At 41.7% G+C, this 14,151-nt stretch overlaps 1 protein-coding gene across 1 annotated transcript in view; it reads right to left on the bottom strand.

Moving 5' to 3' along the window:
• The window catches only part of ARHGEF38 (Rho guanine nucleotide exchange factor 38), a 36,414-nt gene that overhangs the window by 7,408 nt on the left and 14,855 nt on the right, over positions 1–14,151 (bottom strand). The window contains exons 4-9 of the mRNA XM_017833505.1: positions 11,578–11,725; positions 8,644–8,661; positions 4,510–4,709; positions 3,921–4,054; positions 2,166–2,270; positions 876–998 (exon numbers count right to left, since the gene is read on the bottom strand). Coding sequence (XP_017688994.1) covers positions 876–998; positions 2,166–2,270; positions 3,921–4,054; positions 4,510–4,709; positions 8,644–8,661; positions 11,578–11,725 — 728 coding nt within the window. The remainder of the gene's footprint in view (positions 1–875; positions 999–2,165; positions 2,271–3,920; positions 4,055–4,509; positions 4,710–8,643; positions 8,662–11,577; positions 11,726–14,151) is intronic.

Raw genomic sequence — 14,151 nt, 5'->3', positions numbered from 1 at the left:
CACATCATCTTACTTCCCTGTCATTATCCTGAAGGCTGGGGTCTGCCAAAGAGCATACTTTTTCTTGCAGACTGAGTGTTTTGGAAAGGATTGAATGGCTATATTTTAGTCAGCACAGAGCTAGGAAAGTGTAAGAAAACCTTCACCTCTAAATTTTTCCAGCTTGAGCAGCACTTTGAAGAAGCAGCCTGTCCCATTTTGAAGAGACATTTTAGCTATCTTATTAGACCCAGACATTACAGTTTATCTGAATTTTGAAAGCAAAAGACTAGTTGAAAAACTCTCACCTTTTTTTTTTTTTAATTGCTTTATTAATTACTATGGGATATATTCAGATTTTTCATGGTTTACCTATGTGGAACACTTGACAGTGCTGTGTTAATATCTGGACTGATCTTAGAGACCTTTCCTAACCCAAACCATGCTATGATTCTATGACTCTAAAGGTAATAACTTACTTGAAAAGTCAATAAATCTGAGATTTTCACAGATCTGCGATTCTAGAGCTAACAGTACATGAGTACAATAGAGATCACAAAATTCACTCTTAAACTGCAAGTGCTGATAATGAAAGTACAAAGGCAAAGTCTGCTGCTCTTGTCTGAAGACATACAAATTTAGCACAAAGATTTTAGTTTAAACCCAGGAATTGAGCTTGAAAAGTTTTCTTTAGTTCTTTTAGGGAAAATGCAATGCATTTACACAGAATTTTATTTTATTTTTTACAGAAACTCAACCAAAAACCCCACTCATCTTTCCCAATGGATTCCTAAGGTGGGGGGGGTTAGTTCCCTTCTGTCCTAGTCTTCCTCACATACACCTGTTTTCTCACACATACAGAGAGCTGTGTAACACTGGACATTGCATAAACTTACAAGGTCTTCACAGAGATTTGCAGTGTTGTTCCCTTTTTTCAAACAGTCATTGACTTTGTCACCTTTATCTTGCAAGATTTCCTGAAGCCCAACTATATTCTGGGCAGCCAGATGTATAGAATCCTAAAAGAGAAGATGGTAGGAAGATGAAACAGTATTACAATCTATTTTAATATACTGTGTTTGCTCGGACAGATACTGCAATAATACTGATGGAATTTTCCATCTCTGACACTCATGCAGCTGCTGTGCAGTTTCCAGCCATTGTGGGGTTGTTTACTGTGATAATATTTTCCTGTGGTTTGTCTATTTTCAATGTAAACTACTTAAGAATTAAGTCGTTAATGTTCATCTGAAAAACCTATGCCCTAAACTAATGAATGTCCCACTGGAAATCAGCTACTCCTCAGCAAGAAGCCAGCTCAAGACCCATGCATCCTCAAAAGCCTCTTTTAGGGGACTATGTAGAACTAAAGTGGTGTATTTCGCTTACTCAGAATTTTAATGAAGTGTGGATCCATTTGGATAAGGAACTGTCAGCACCATTCCAGGCATCAACCCTTGTGGGCTGAGCTCACCGGCCTCACCCTGTTTGCTGAACCAAACAAGGTGTGTTTGTAATAAGCCCTGGCCAGCTGGCTTTTGATCTTACCCACCTCTCAAACAACTTTTGAGTTTGGTTAGGGCACACTTACACTTTGGCCTCATGCCAAAGTTGGCAAGTAGTCCATGAGAGGAAGAGGTTGATAAGTCACAAGCCAACACTCAATTTTGGAGAGGAGGGTGGAAGCAAAGACATTTACAGAATTTGAGCACTCTGTACATCTAATGCTAGGCCTCAACACAACTTAGCAACAGGAAAAAGGAAGGAGTCCTCACATCCAAAATACATATTATAAGACATTTTAACTCATATGGCTGCAACTCAGTTCTTCCATTTTTAATGAGAAGCAGTTTGTGCTCGACTGCAGCAGGTGGGCACAACAGCTTTACACAGTGATTGAAAGTCCTGACTGTGCCACCAGACAGCACCTTCTTCTCTGCACTGCACCTGTGGATCTCCACAAAGCCTGCTTCTGTCAGGGCAAAAATGCAAAAGAGGTGGCTTCAACACTTCTTTGCCATGGGCTCAGCAATGCAGCAGCAGCACAGCTTATTTATTTAATACTCTGATGTAGACAGGCCTGCTTATAAATAATTCGGTGTTGCCTAACCAGCGGCAGAAATCTGTGTCAAACTGGTTATGGTCAGGATTTTGTGGCCACAGATTTCAAAAAGGCTTGTACCCACCTGTAGATGTTGTGAAGAGAGCGAAATGTTCTTCACACACAATTTCACAGTCTTCTCTAAACTTCGAAACAATTTTTCTTCCCTATTAAAGATTTGATCTTTCACCTAAAATAGACATTTCCACTGTTATTTTGGCGGCCCAAAGGAGCCTGGCTAATGAAAGAAACATCCAGAGTGCTGCTAAAATAAATCCCAAACCTTCCCTGAACTCCTCCCTTTGAAAACAGATCAACCCTTAATTCTCCCGAACTCCAGTTCTAATTCAAGAGAAGTCAAAACCACAAGGCAACATGACAGAGAATTTAATTTTTAAATCCTCGTGGAGCTGCTTTTTTACGGGCATACCAGCGCGTGCCGACAAAACTCTTATTGTTGCTCCGTTTGAGGAGAGGACGGGGAGGATGGTGAGATGTTTTGGTGTCGTGGCATCACTTGCCCGGGTGCCGGTCCGTGGGTGATGGGGCGCTTTCCCTTCGGAGGGCTGTAGGTGGCGCTGTTACCCCAGAGCCGTGCCAGCCCTTCCCTGGAAACGCCGGCAGCTGGGAATGGGCTTGTGCTGCTTCTGTGCGCCAGCTGGAAACACCCTGAAAACACGTTTATTTCTGCCTACCTCTCACTTTAGAAGCCTGAGAAATCTCAAGGCTCGTCTTAGGGGTCTCGCTGTAAGGGTCACGGCGTGTTTCAACATGTGAATTGGAAACTTTCTTAGTTTAATTAAGCAGCAGAGATGGCTGAATCTTTAACAGATGTATTCTGATTCTAAAATGATTCTCAAATGTTTCAAGCTTAATGAGAAACAAAACCAAAAAACATAAACCAGAAGCTTCTAAAGGAAAAAAAATAAATCACATATCCTCGTAATCAAATTTAATTCCGGGGTTTTTTCTCATTTTATAGCCTTGCTGGTGCCTGTCACATTCTGAATACAAAAATTTCCACTGTACAAATAAATGAACAGAAAAAAAAAATGTGGGTAGTTTTCATCAGAGAAAGGGGGAAACCACTGATAAAAAACAAAACAGGAAAAAATGGCATGTACCTTGTAAAGTCACATCTAGAAAGGCAAGTGACCTTGTATGATCAGCCATCTCATGCAGTGAGCTGTACTGGATACAATTTTCAAGGTCAGTTGCAATTGATTTTCTTTGAGATTTAGATTTAAGCTTTCCTGAAAATGTTTATCCTGCTAGGTTTTGAATTACAACTTTGAAATTATGAAGGAGCATTTTATTTTTGGCTGCCCAACACCCATCAGACTCATCACAGAGTTCTTTGTCTCTAGTAGTTTTGATGGTTCCAGGTCTTTACACATGTAGAGGCAAACCCCACGGCCTCTCCTAATTAGAGGTATTGCTCATCTTCTTTGATGGGTTCCGAACCTGAATGCTACAACATGGAGCAAGACAGACTGAACATGTTCTCGGCACCAACAATAACTATTGCCAGTTTATCTGCCAAATGCTGACCTCAGGCTTAGTTTTACAAAACTACCACTCACTTCCTCTCTACTGAAGATCAGAAGTTTGAGAAACTCTTGTGTAAAAAAGGAAAAGGTGGAGAACGCATTACATTATTTTCTATTTCAATCACAAAGATCTTTCCTGTCTTCTCTGGCAGTCAGAAAATTACTTTACAAATTATGCAGAAAAAAAGCGCAACACCACAAACTCCATTTCCAACACGTTTTGAAAAGCGTCCAGTGCAAAAGCAGAACTGAACCTGTTGATGCAAATCTGCAGTGAGATGAGTAAGTACCTGAGGTTCTCCCCCTGTCAGTATTTTCAGATGGCTGGTGACCCTCTTGGATTTCTTGCTGATGGAGTGAATATTCAGTCGGGAAAACTTTTCTTTAAGGGTTTCATCATCATCATTCTTCCTATACTTCAGCACTGCAGACAGAGAATTTCATTACATTAATAATCTGTATTCGCAGGACTTTTCAAAGGGACAGGCACACAAATATGAAACCATTTGAGAGCAGACACTTTGATGTCACTTGCTGTAATCTTGTGTGAAAATGCTTGAGAGGATGAAAACCCTGTTATCAACACTAACCTTGGGAAGAGTGAAGTTAGGGCTTCAGTGTGGCAAGTCTATAAGAAATATTACTATTACTGCATCTTAATTATTATCAGTGTTTGCAACTGCATTACAGACAATATAACATGAATTCTTTCATAGTTTTGATACTGGAGTTACCAGGCAGATAACATAGTTGAAACTCGGTGTATTACACAGCGTGGGTGGCACCAGCCAAAACTGTTGTAGTGAAATACCTAGAGTTGAAACCTCTCTTGTAATGGACAGCCCAAACCTACAAAGACTTACTGTGCTTTTTTCTTACCTAAATCTTTCCTCCTTTTAAGTTCATTGATGTTCACATTAATGTTTTTCATGACAAAAAGGGCATCTTGTAGCGCCTTGTGGTCAGGGTGAGAAGCAGGAGTTGAATTCAAGAGTTCATGGAGTAACAAGGGATATTTCATCACCCGTTGCACTGGTTTAATCATCAGAGATCCCATGTCCATTAGATTTGGCTTCCCTCTATAATTTATACCAAAAAAAATTGTCACAAAATAAGAAAATCCTTGAAGGCAAAACCTTGTTATTACTTCTGTCTAGTGATTGAAGCTGTTGCCTTTTATATTCTTCAGCTGAGCTTTTACCTACAGAAAATATCAAAACCAGAGCAATCCTTTGCACTGAGTAATAGTCACTTAAGTGCAATTACCATTTAAGTCAAAAAATAAGACACATCCGTCAGGGAACGAACGGAGCCTGTTGTAAACGAAACTCTCCTGTTGCCCCCTCAATGTGACATACACCCAGAATTTTCTGTATTTTCAGCAACCTACCAGACTATTGCTTAGACACTACTTCTGAAATTGTCCCACTCAGTCTGAGGGTGCGTGTGGTATAACTTACACATAACAACACCCAGGAAGGGAGAAGTAGGTGGAAGAACAAATAACAGGAAGTTTGAGAAATGCATGTGAGCAGGGCTGTTACATCCTGCTCTGGCACCTCAGGCTTAAAATTTCAACATCTACATGCTGTGAGTAACTGGGATGCCTGCTCAAAATGCACCCCTTCTCACAACATCTCTGACTTCCCACCGTGACCTGACCCTTAAGCTTTACTCTCTTTTGCTTGTGGCTTTTCTTTGCTGGCTGCCAGCTAGTTATTTCTAATGATGCCTGAACTTCCAAAGGGTACCAGATTGGGCCTGGGGAAATGTTGAACACACAGGATATTCACCCAGGCTTGATCCAACCTGCTGGAAGACTCCTTACACAAAGGCAAAGCAGGCAGCTGGTCAGGGTGGCAGAAGGACGAGAGTAGGGGAGTCACAGCTTCCAGCACAGGCAAAAGGGGTGCTTTGTTGATCTAGGGTAAACCCCCACTGGCTGGGCAAGGGCAGCAGAGCAGTTTCCCCAGACATCCAAGTGCCTCAGGCCATGAAGGCCACCCGAGCTCTTGGGCCCCAAGCCAGCTGAACTCATGCTCCAGCCCTGCTCTGGACAAAAGCCTTTGCTTACACTCTCCAGGCTTGAATGGAAGAGGCTGTGCAGCGTGCAGGCTGTCACAACAGCCTGGAAGGAAACAGGAAAGGGCAAGACTGAGCCATATGTGCCTTCATTACCTTCTTTGTAGATGGTAGAAACATGGGGTGTCCCCGGAACAAGTAACACCAGGTGGTCAAGTCCTAAGACCAGGCCCAGTCACTGCTGAACCGCCAGCAGCAGGACAGATATGTCCGCGGCCTCTCCTCACTACAGTGCTCCTCAGCAAACCAGGCAAAGCTCCAGCACGAGCTACCTGGGACCTCTCTCTTGAAACTTAGCATGAGCTTCTAGTAACCATGTGGAGGGCAATAAAGCAGAGCAAGCTTTCCATTTGCATGGCCAAAAGGCTGCTTTGGAGCAGAAAAAGTTGTTTGACATTAACTATGCAGGAGTTAAGGGTAGGCAAAGAAGGATTTCTGCACATGGAAAGATGAAATAACACAATGTAGGAAAGTACAAAGAACAGGGAACAGCCACTTGGTTTTGCAGGCTGACATCTATTGTTTTGTGCAGCAGAAAGAGTACAAGAAAAAAAAGCCTTCATTCCCATTTTTATATGTGTAAAAAATACAAGAACCAATCCTTACTGCTGACTAATTAACTAACAATTTGAATGTCTTTGAGAAGAGACATCTGCATATTTATGCCATCTCAAACATTATCTGTAAAAAAGTTCTGCATGAAAAAAAATTAACAGTAGATGCCTTTTAAGGCTTCTTGATATCCCGAAACCTTCTCATCATTTCAATCCCCCTCATTTCCCCTATACCCTACATTAAATAGAGAGCTATTTTCCCTTCTTTCAGCTTCTGGTGGCAATAATGAAAAAAAAAATCTTAAATTGTTATTGTTTTCTCTGAAAAGCCCCATGAATGCAAATCTATAAAAGCTGCCTCATGAATGGAAAAATCTTCAAGTGTCTTCTCTTTATATAGTTGCACTTTGGACAGCTGCCTAAGTGATAAACAGTCCTCTGTTTTGTATCTGCATGACACAGTCTTGCAGTATGGTGTGAGAGATAGCAGGTTTGTTATAAGATAATGACTCCCTGGGGCACAAAATGCCACAAAGTTCAACTCATCTGATTCTCCCCAGCACTATTAGCTGAGATAGCCACTCTTCCTGGACAAGTCCCATTTGCAATGCATCCCAGTAGGACACACCCGACCACTGGGCAGGACGCGGCCTTGCCATGCAGGAGAGTAATGGCTCGTGACATCTGTTGTGCAAAAAATTAAGTTCATAATTCATTTGTGATGCTACTTCAGCCTTCCCTCCGTGTTATTGTGAATTTAGCAAGTATTCTAGATCATACATAGCTGTACTAATCTCATCGCAAATTATTACTGTAGCTCTGCAGTAAATGCAGCTGGTGTAACTGCAGTGAGCTTCATGACATATCCTTCCTCCTGCCTCCCAAAGTCACACATACAGAAAGATTCCCACCTGCTTAAAAAATCCATGGTGGTGAGGTACACAAAGGCAGGTGATGCAGGATTTAATGTCATTTGGTCTCATTACCCAGCAGCTTGTTCCAGTGGCAAATGCAACAGCCAGTGTGGTACAGCCAGGCTGAGGCTGGTGGGATATGCAGCTTGCCAGTTTTGAAACAGTGTGCAGGCATTAGGCTGCAGAGCCAACTTAGAGTCTCAGGCTTTGTGGTTTGCTGTGCGGCTTCATTTTAGTACAAGGCATGTAGGACAAATAATTCACTGTGCCGTAAGCCTCTCATGCAAACCCAGGGAATTCACTGAGGTCACACACTTGTTAAGCCAAGCAGAGTTTTTAACCTATCAAGCTGCTAGCAGAGGGCAGCACTGTCTGGTATTTATGTAATTGTTTTCTTGATCATGCTTGAATGAAAAGCAATCTGGAAGCAGCAACATCACAGACCATTTGGAGTGAGTTAGGCTGTATTTTTCAGTTCAACGTCAATTGGATTTTTGGGTGCAGTCCTGCCACAGCTCTGCAACCTCTAAGCTGAGTTCCAGGTGATGGAATTTCTGAGTGCTCTGCCGGTCAGCAGGGAAGGCAAATGCCACCACACCATGTGAGGTAGCCAAGCCCAGGGACAGGAGTATACAAGAATGGCCTTTATCAAAACAAAAGGCAGAAAAACTATTTCCTATCATAGAGTAAAGCTTGGAACTCCCAACTTTAGAGTTTCAACATGCAAATCCTTTGAAGTGTATTTTACGCAGATCATAATTATTACATGCAAATGACTGACTAACAAATTCTCTGATTTTACAGGTAGGTCTGTTCCTCTCCTACCAATATAGACCACACTTGCTCCTCTCTTCTCTTAACATTTCATCTGAAGTTGTAATCTTTTTCCTTCTGTTCAGCCACCCCCTCCTCTGACCTCTCACTGCAGGTAACTAGAGGCATTGCTGCATTTCAATGATCCCAACCTGCTGGATGTCCAGAAACTGCAGCTGTGATAAATTCTCCTTTATAGCTTTTCAAAGATGTCACATTTTGCACAGAAGTCCCTTAACCACAACTCACCAGTGGCTGGAGGAGTTCTCTGGCTAAGCGTTGCAATGAGCTCGTCATTGTCACTGTCAGAAGGAAAATCCTAAGGTGGGCTTCTCATATAAGGCTACTGAACGGGTCATCAGGTTAAAAATACCTTTACCTGCGAATCTGTCTGTATTGTAGCAGGTCTACAGCAGCCTATGCAGAAAGATTTCAGAATGTCTGAATTTCAAAAATTGATGCTATGTTGTTGACAAGCAGTCTTGCAGACTTCAGAGCCCTCTACATGTGTCCTGGAAAAATCTTTGGCTTATACTGACATAAAAAGCTTGTCTTCTTAAAATTTCCACCTGTACAGTTTTAAACATACTAAAGATAAATTAAAGGTATTTTAAAGATTATTTTACATGTAAGAAAGGCAGAGTACTTACTCTTCTTCATATATCTTTCTGCAAAAGAGAAGAAAACAAAGCATGTATTAGACTCCTCCTAAAAGGATTTATACAGATCAGGAGCCAGATTCTCGGATACATTTCAGTGACACAGAGCAGCTGTAACTGGCCAGTTAACTCAGGTTTATGGCTGCTATGTGTCAGCAGAGCTGTACAAAGCAGCCAGAGAGTATCGGTTAATCTGGCCCTATAACTTCTTGAAAGGACAGACCCAAATGAGAAAGGATTGTCAGAAACCTGGCTTTGGCTATGAGAGCCAGCCTAGTCCTCCCACTGTTAAGAGAAGGAAGTTTGGATCACTCTGCTAGCAACTGTGAGAAATATTAAGTCATTACTACAAAAAGTAAAATTGAATATGTCATTCTTATACTTTACATACATTCCTGTCTTCTCTCTTTAAAAAGAAATGTATTTCTAAATGAGAAAGAATACCTTTTAGCCTTTTAGGATATAGAATAAATGAAGTTGTTAAGCTTTTTGTAGACTACACATCAAATGAAACCTCTCCAGAGTAGAATGGAGTAGATTTATATACTGAAAGCAGCAGGGACTTACAATTGTAATTTACAAACATGCAAGCACATGCACAGAATGTTTTCCTTGTGGTATGAATTCACTCAAATGCAAGAGAACCAAATGTCCCCTCATCTCTGCATTAGGCTTTCCTGATATCACATTCTCAGCCACTTCTTTTTGACAGCCTGCACTCTCATCTCCTTGCCCACCAGTGTCTAGCTGAGCATCTGGAAGCTGCTGCTTTCATAGCTTTTGCACTGTCAGCATTTTGTGTGCTTAGGACGTCCCTCTGTCCCTGTAATATGTGACCGAGCTACTCCAGGCTGAAAGCTGAGCAGGTAGTTGCCAGCATCCTTTCATTTCTACCAGCTGCATTTCTTTGGCTAAACTAGCAAACAATATCCCCAGTTCATATAATCACAGCTGAAACACGAGGCTCTACAGAATTTGGATTTGCACGTCTCCAATGCAGACACCTACATTTTGGGATGAATTTTTTTCCTCTTCAGTCAAAAGGAATAGGAATCTCAGCATAGCTAATTAAATCTGATTTGTCTGTACAGATGTGCAGAGTGCCACTCTTAAATTGCTCCTGATATAGAACTTGTTTTTTACATGTCAGATATTACTCAGCTGAGGAACAGAAGTCCCTAGTAATGTCAGCTAATTTAAGATTTTTTAAAATGGAACAGTATTCTTTCCAAGGAAAAAAAAAATATTTAACAAGTAAACATTTTTCAAGAGTAGTCGTCACCAGCCCACACCCACACACCCCGACCCCACCACCCACCCCCCCACTGCCCACATTTGTTATGTCTCACAATGGAAAACAGCCTATAACTTATTTGGTAACAATCCTACATAATTTTCTTCCTAGGGCAAATATTTTCCAATGGGTAGTAACAGGTTTAAATGACCACAGTTCTGCATTTTAGCATTTGAGGGTGGACTTTCAGGTCTTCATTGGCTGCAATCTTTAGGCAGTGGGAAAAAGCACAATATAGTATACACACACCAGTGCTTTTATCGTTGGTTCCTGTTCAAAGGCTAATCAGGAAAGAACAAGACAAAACAAGGCTTCATTGTAAGGAAGTCTTTGTCACTTCCTGCTAGCAAAGATACAGTAGCTCAGCACAAAATATCCTTTCTCTTCAGAAAGCTCAGCTGAGATGTTGGAATACGAGCACCTCTTGCTGGCTCTGGAATTCAAGTGACAGCCTCCACCCTAGCATGTACATATTTTTTATCTTTATTTTCTTCCATGCCCCCTTGCTTCAGCAGCAGGGATGAATGACAGTAGCAGCTTCTCTTGATTAGCCAGGAAAGAATATTGCAGGCATCAGCAACTAAAACATTCCCTTAGGGGAGATACCTGGTCATCCATTAGCCTGAAAGCCTGAGTTTATATGAAAATCTGTTTCTTTCAACTTTCAGGGTAGCTAAAACCTGAGCACCCTGCACATACACTTTGTTATGTATTTAATAACCGGATATATTGCACAAAATAAGCGTCATTTTCAACATAACCTGTTTTCAAAGTAAACATTTCTCTTTCAATGTTGTTGATATTTTCCTCCACCACTCTTTCCAGATTTCACTTGGACATACTTCCCATCTCCTAAATCTTAACACATCTCTGCTCTGAAATTGTGGCATTTTCCCTCCTGACACCTCTGTGTGACGCTTTTGGAAAAGCAAGGGGGCAAGAGAATTTATGGGTGGAAAGAGAAGCACTCTCCATGGAGAGGATGAGCAGCACTTCCTCCAGTGACTGGCTGAAGCTGGAAGCTGTGGTGAAGGAAAGATGGATCCTTTATTCTGAGGCATCCCCAGTTCTTGACACATTTCCCCGAGGGCAGGCGCTGAAGCCGATGGCATAAAGCACCTCCCACTGGTGGGACCTGGCAGCTTGCTCCATCACTGTTCACTCTCAAACACCCCCATCATGAGGGGTTCAGCACCACATAGCAGCTCCAGACCCCTGGGGCCTTGCAACAGGGGCCCAGAAACACCAGTGCATTTGAGTAGCTGCATTACAGGCTATTTAAATTCAAGCAATAGAATTCCTGAAGACAGGGGGACAGCAAGTTTCCTGGGAGATGGGCAAGGTGTTTCCAATATGATATGATGCAGCATTTTTTTTATTTGCCAGTATGGGGCACTGAAACTAAGGGAAGAGCAACCTTTCTTGTGCTATTTTTGGCCATCTTAGAGAGAAAGAAATCTAATCATGGCCCCTGGCTTGTCATCTTTTCATGAAAGCAGCATAAGCTAGAGCTCCCAGCAAGCCTTATAGAACTCCAGATTTACAGGGGACCTTTCATCTACATCCATTTAAAATGTTCCCTGCCAGGCAAACTGACTATGGACGGAAATCATCATTTGAAAAGATCTTACTTTAAGGACTGTACACAGTCTCTTAAATGCTGCTTCAGTTCTTCATCCTTTTCATAGGATTCCAGCATGGTGTGTGCATCATCATGGTGATAGCAATAGATTTTATATGTGTCTTCTAGTGGGCCTTTAATCTGCAAGAACACTTCCCCTGTTGAGGAGAAAAACAAAGCATGTCAAGTCAGACAACAGCATCTCAGAAGGAGTTTTATTATTCCACCACATTAGCCGTGAGCTAAAAAGGCTGGCTTGCACTTTACTTCCCTTAGAAATGATCTTGCGTGTTTATGTGCATTATTTATTACATGTATTTCTCAGCTGCTCATCTTTGTCATAGCCAGGCATCATTATATCAGTGTTAATGCAAAAAATTCCCTCAGGAAAAAGCATGAAATCTCTATACCTCGCACCCCTTCAAACACATTCTCCTAATTCACTGCCCCAGCTTAATGCCCCTGCATTGGAAAACACACAGCAGAGCTTAACTGATAAAGGGAGACCATTTTTGTGTCATGGGCTGGCAGGAGGGATGAATGTAAGCCTGTTAGTTTTCCTTTTGACTTTTTTTTTCATCTGAATATGAACTTAATTCGGTTATAACAGGAATAATGACTCTATCTTACATTAGCCATTTCAATTTTATCTGTTTTGCAAAATCCTGAAATGGCAATTGTTATAGCCTAGAATAGAGAATTTTCTTCTCATGACAGAGGGACAATCTCCACCTCTCCCCTCATTAAGTAAACCCACAATGGATTACAGCCATTTTTATATAGTATCTAGGCTTATATACAACTGAAGAGGGAAAACATTTCCATTTCAAGTCATCCACACCACCATTTTCCCCCAAAGAACAGGTGGGAATTTTAGAGGCACTAAAGTAGTCCTACACTCATTTTCCATTTAATTCTGGAGCCTAATTCTCTCAGTTTAAGACTCCTGTGTCAGTTTCTATGTACGTAAGAAATACTACCCAGGCGGAGAAGGTATGCTTCAGCTCTTCTGCCGAGATATTATTTTGGTTCTTACGCCCTCACGTAGCAGTGCCCTGATCAGAGTCCTTGGAAATGCATATAATAAAAAACAGCAATGCTAGAAACTCCTGTCTTGGGCATTTACTGAAAATTACATCTATGTGGCAACAAGTCCAACATTTTATAGACATTCCTTTTGAGTTATAGCAATGATTATTAAAGTTAAAAGCCGAACACCACATTAATTGGGAGCTCTCTATTCATCCACAGAGCAAGCGCTGAGCTGTCATGCATCCTGCATGTTCCATCCTGACCAGAGTGCGCTGTTTCATAATACATTGCATTGAACTGCTCCGTCTTAAAGTGAAAAATGATTCAGTTACCACAGTAACACAGCTCTGGGTTTTTCCCCCTGGCAGCGAAGGTTAACTGGGCTGTCTAATGCATGTTGTTTTCAAGGTGTGAATAAGGGAAAACAATGAAGAGCTAAGACCACCAGAGTTCATTTCAGTTACTGTAAGGGCACAGTTAGAAAAGCACCAGCATCCTATAGTTAATGCTCTTTAGCTGTCTTCTCTGTCTTGTGCTTATTGCTAATGTTGAATGCTACCAATGCACATTGCATCCTGACTTTCCCATGAACTCTCTATGCAGGTCTTTATTAGCTAACGATGTAACAGGAAACCTTAACAAGCTTTCTCTTGATCCTGAGCACTTGATGCTTGATTCTCAGAGATGATGAGCTCTCACAGTGCTTGGCATGGCCTGTACTATGCTAAGCACTCAAGCGAGGTTCCGTTTTCAGTGGAAAAAATGCAAGCTGTAGACTTATAGCTCCTTTCAGTATATACTAGAGGCTGGAAATTATCTTCCCCAGGATGAAAGAGATGAGCGAATTCTGTTCACTGAAGTATTGTGCCACAATGACAGATACTTTCATTGATGCTCAGTGATGAGAAAAATTATGTGCTGATTTCATGGATAGGGCCTTTTAAAAGCAGATGGATTTCTTAAGCCTAAAGCCCTTCTTGGTTCTGAGCCATATGGACCGAATCAGATGAGTTTTGGGCATATCACTGTGGGAGCTTGCTTTATGGACCAAAACCACACCGTATTTGGGCACAAATTTAAAAATACTCTGACAGATGCAAATCTGCCTGATGCCTCTTCTGGAGTATGGTGGTCATCAGTGTGAAAGATAAAATCCTGGGAGGAAGGCTTGAGTAACAGAAACAGTTTCCCCCCATGGCTTTCAGTGGCGCTTCCTGTGTGGACAGCAGCAGGAGAGGGAAGAAGAGGGGGTTTAATAGCTACAGCTGAGTCAAGGTTACTAAGTCTTCATATTCCTCTATATACAGCATCCAAAACAGGGAGGAGAAAAAATTCAGGGGAGAACTGTAAAGGGTATTTAACCTCAGAGGCATTTAGCATCAGAAGACCAAGCACGACAAAAGGTCTGCCTACATTAGCACTTTAGCTCAGATTAGGAGAGGGCTTCTGAAGCCAATCACTCATTAGTCCTCATCTCCCATGCCTTGTACGTGTGGTGGAGCAGTCACAGAGACACAAACTGGATCTCTTTGGGGATGGTAATTACCAGAAG

This window comes from Lepidothrix coronata, unplaced genomic scaffold (genome assembly GCF_001604755.1).
Source record: "Lepidothrix coronata isolate B3197 unplaced genomic scaffold, Lepidothrix_coronata-1.0 Scaffold215, whole genome shotgun sequence".
In the NCBI taxonomy this organism is placed as follows: Eukaryota; Metazoa; Chordata; class Aves; order Passeriformes; family Pipridae; genus Lepidothrix; species Lepidothrix coronata.
Note: the sequence above shows the minus strand (reverse complement) of the source record. Positions and strands in the feature narration are given on the sequence as shown.